Source organism: Podarcis cretensis, assembly GCF_951804945.1.
Source record: "Podarcis cretensis genome assembly, chromosome: 1".
Lineage (NCBI taxonomy): Eukaryota > Metazoa > Chordata > Lepidosauria > Squamata > Lacertidae > Podarcis > Podarcis cretensis.
Window position 1 is genome coordinate 84,611,315 of NC_137170.1, and position 4,502 is coordinate 84,615,816.

Here is a 4,502-nt window from a genome sequence, read left to right on the forward strand (position 1 = left end):
GTCCTACGGGTTGGGGTTTTATTTTATTTTTTTAAGCTGCAAGCCGTTTGATTGGGGATAAAACCCTGAGAGATGGCACCCTTGTATTATAGACAGCCACACATCACCATCCATGCACAAGAGGGAAGTACTAGCATGCTTGGAGGAGCCCCAAGATTTGCAGAAGTACGAACTATTTTTAAGAGAAGCGAAGAAAAAAACCCAAAGAGGAAAAAACCCTAAAACACCCCAATGAGGACTAAGGACAGTGGCACAGAATGCTGAGTGTCTGGGAGGAGGGGATCTAAGAACGGAGGGGCACCTTGAAAGCTCCAGTTTCCCTCTTTGCCCCTGGAAAGTAGCAACCCCCAAGTCTGATGGTAATCTGAAATATATAAAAAGAAAACAACCTTTTATGCAACAGGTTGTTGCGTTTTTTTGCATCCAGTGTGTGCATGTCGTACATGATGCAAATAATGTCTATGGTTCACTTTAGGAAGTGATTCCGATTAGCTGACGGGAGTTTATTTTGGAATGGGTGCTGCTCATGCATGCGGCGGGGAAATCTGGATCCTAACCCGGAGAGAGCTTTTGCCCGCTCTTCCGAAAGTAAAACCCTCTCCTCGTATCTCGCGGCTCTCTCTCCGAGGCGGAGCAATAGCGCAACTTGCAGCCAACCACCCGGCGCACCGAGAAGCAGCAGCAGCAGCAGCAGCAGGAGCCTCGGAAGGCGCTACAAGCGAAGATGGCGGCGGCGCCCCGCCGAGTGGCGAAGGTAGGCGCGGGGGGCGGCGCGGCAGATCCCCGACCTTCTCGGTCCCGCGCAGCTGCTCTTTCGTGGCCACTGGAGATCCGCTGCTTAGGAAGGGCTGAGAGGCGGGCCAGGCGGGCTTGTGAAGGTGTGATCTTCGAGGGGAGGGAGGGACACTTGCCCTAGCCTTGCCGCCGCTTTATTGTAAGGGGGCGCTTCGATCCAGCCACGGTTCCCGTCTTAGGATCGGGTCGCCTCATTTCTGCCGGGGAAGGTTTCATGGACCCCCCACAGCTGGCCAGATGACGGGCGAAGCGTTTCTCGTCGCGGCACCGCTAGGCTGAGCCAAGGCCTGCCTGCCGCGCAGTTGCCCAGAGCACGGAAGACCTCACCGGGGTGGGGAAGGTGGTGATATGCATACTTGAACATATAGAAATGCATGGGTAATAACGTGCTTTTGGGAGGGGGGTGCAACTTGCCCATCTCTCACTTTTACAACAATCAAAATCCAAGTTTAGAGAGACTTGTAAAAAATAAATAAATGGTGAGGTGGGCAACAGACAGCAAACACTTAAGTACAACTTTCTTGGATAACATTCCCTATTAAGGGGCAGTTCTGAATTCATTGTGGAACAGATAAGCATATGTCAAAAACTACTTACAATTTGGTACCTTTAGTGAAGGTGCTGGGAATTGTGTATCTGAAGACTAAACTGTTGTTCCCAGGATGATGGTGATTAGTATTACTATTACTATTACTATTACTATTACTATTACTATTACTATTATTATTTTAGCAGGGGGAATGTTGACTACAATTTTCAAACAGACCGGAGCTGAAATACTGGTTTGAAGGGGAAATGTCTGAAGGAGGGAGGCTGTGTAGCTGCCAATTCAGTTGCAATGGAAAAATAGCTTTCAGTTTCTGTTACTGTTAAGCTTGGAAAGAGCAAGGAAATTGCGCAAAAATATAATGCTGTTGGCAGCATGTCAGTTGTCCTGTGAATGAGAAAAGCCATAAAGTTTGAGAAAGGAGCTATGCCTGCTGTTATGATCTCAACTTCTTGAGGAAGTTTCTGTCAATGAATTGAAACTTAGAGGCAAGGAAGAGAGGGCAGGCCAGCTGGGACCAAATTAGGAAAGATCTTTCTCACTTTTAGAAATGTACTGATACCCAAGATTAATATTTTGCTATCTTTTTTGAAGGCAGCTTGTGACTTGTTTGAGTGAGGGGAAGAGAGACAAAAATAAAGGTGGTGGATATAACTGATTTACAGGAGGTAAATGACACAAACACAGATCCTGTGTCAAGCATTTGGGAAACTTGACATGTGGAAATGGAGAGTGAGGGTCTCACTTGTTCTTGCTGCCAAATCCTCCATGGTATGGCAAGGCTATATTAGGAGGAGAGATGAAAGAAATTGGTGGCAGAGGATCGGAGAGGGGGAAAATACTTTGAGACACATGAGGATGGGATATGAAAAATATAAAAGAAAAAGTTGTCTCCACTTAGTGCCTCTGGATCAGCAAATTCTTCCTAGAAGTGGAAGGCTGTCAGAATACCTTATGAGTAAATGTCTGTACTTAAGCTTGAGGAAAGCCAAGCTCTGGTGCTCCTTGCTATAAGTGAAAAGACGAGGAAGGAATGGAGTAATTTACAAAGATGGATTATATACCTGTAGAAAATGATGTCAGTAAATGCCTGTGGATTGTGCTAAACTCTGTCTCTCTTTTGTGGCTGGTGGGCCTCAGTAATTTTCAGGCAAGTGGTCCTTGCTGGAGGTGAAAAGTTTGAGATCCCCTGGTCCAACAGGATGGCCATGCTTTGCTGGGCAATTGTCACCGCTAGGCCTGGAACCATCTTTTTTGCTTTTTCAGGAGCTGGATGGAATTAAGAAGTCCGGGTTCCGCTGCCTTCGGGATGTTGAAGTAGATGTAAACAATGTCCTGCTGTGGAAGGGACTTCTAGTGCCGGTGAGTTTAGGGAAGGCAAGGAAATGGCTGGGCTTGAATAGCCTCAAAGGCAACACCAATGGCTCATAGAGAGATGAACTTGGCCTTTGGGGTAGGGTGAAGTGACTGCCTCAGGCAGTGTATTTGGGCATCGTTAAAAGGCAGCACCGTATCATTTTATTTTACAGAGGAGGGTCCAGATTTTCCATTCGCCTTGAGGTGGCAGAAAGGGTCTGATTGAATCTGGGCTTTTATTTTTTTAGATCCCCACAGCCCACATACAGGGAAGCACCATTTGCACTGTGAGGTGACTACTGCCTTTTCCTGTCCTTGTGCTCAGGATGACCCCCCGTACAACAAAGGCGCCTTCCGGATTGAGATCAGCTTTCCAAGCGAGTACCCCCTCAAGCCTCCCAAGGTCACTTTCAAGACTCCGATCTACCACCCCAACGTGGATGAGAAGGGCCAGGTGTGCTTGCCGATTGTCAGCAACGAGAACTGGAGACCTTCCACCAAGGCAGACCAAGGTAGGGCCAAGAAAGCTGTGTGTGTCAGTGCACAGGGAGAGCCAACTGGCTGTTGGATGGCCATGGCTCATCTGTCCATTCTGCTGCGCTCTCTCTCCTTGAAGTTATTACATACGTTATGCTCTTTTCTGACCCTCCTACCTTTTTCTGACCCACAGTGATTGCGGAACTGATAGTGCTGGTGAATAAACCTGACCCAGACCACCCATTGCGCGCTGACTTGGCCGACGAGTTTATCCAGGACCACGAGCGCTTTTTGTCCAAAGCTGAAGAGCAGACCAGCAAATTCAGTGAGAAGCGGCCATGCGAGTGACCTGCTGGCCTCCTGAACCACTGCCTGCCTCACTGGCTGGCTGGGGAACCTTCCCCATAGGCACAGTCCCAGTGGGATGAAATGCAAGTGGGACCACAGAAGCTGTCCCCACCATTGCATTCTCAATAAAGGAATGTACACGGTGGGATCCTGCATTGCTCTGGCTCATGACACTAATTCTGCATCTGAGGGGGAGGAGACTTCAGCCCTGGGGAGGAGAGACTTTGCTTTGGACTCTGCTCTTGGAAGTGAAATGTTGCTCTTAGAAGTGAAATGTTGTGCTTTCGCCTTGCATTCGCTGGGGTTTGGATGACCTTTCTTGCTTTCTTACAGTTTTGCTTTTCACTTTAACACCGGCCCCTGCTCTAAACATTCCTGGGAAGAGGCACAAATGACTTTGTTTAGTTTGTCCAAGGCAGCTTTCTCATTGGGCATTTACCGTAGTACACTTTGTCATCCATTTTTTTTACAGGACATGTACATGCCATTTGTAATCAAAACATCCTCCTCCCATGTTTTCCCTGTTCATCTTCCTTCCCTGCCTCCTTCTCCAAGCTAAAATAAATAAATAAATCAACCTTTTTAAAAAACAACAACAATGGAGCAGTTCTACAATTTCCTCAGACGACCTGTTATGCAGGTGTTCTGCTCTATTGCAGGCTGGTGAAGGGCTGTACAGTCTGTGCTGTAACCACTTCCTTCTTGATGGTTTGGATCTCAGAAATCAACTTGGCATTTTAATTCTTCCCTTTCCAAATAGAACTGCCTTGCACGTATTTCTTGTCTCTCTCTGACCCCAAGTTGGAGGGAGGGGAGAAAACATCGTAATCATGAGTTCAGTGACGAAAGGGAATAAAAATCTCCCCCTACCTGCAACATTTGGGGTTGAGGAAAGGGGGTGGGGACTGCCTCTGTTTCCAGATTTCTAACACTCTCTGAGCAGCTACTCCACTTCCACCTTAAAACATAGCAGTGAGGA

The 4,502-nt window shown here is 47.6% G+C and overlaps 1 protein-coding gene across 1 annotated transcript; it reads left to right on the forward strand.

Annotated features, from left to right (window-relative positions):
- The first annotated feature begins 450 nt into the window (after positions 1–450).
- UBE2L6 (ubiquitin conjugating enzyme E2 L6) lies at positions 451–3,678 on the forward strand. Its single transcript, XM_079953691.1, has 4 exons — positions 451–754; positions 2,609–2,704; positions 3,024–3,210; positions 3,369–3,678. Exons 1-4 carry the CDS (start codon positions 725–727, stop codon positions 3,521–3,523), a joined length of 468 nt encoding a protein of 155 aa, XP_079809817.1. The 5' UTR covers positions 451–724; the 3' UTR covers positions 3,524–3,678.
- The last annotated feature ends 824 nt before the right edge of the window (positions 3,679–4,502 follow it).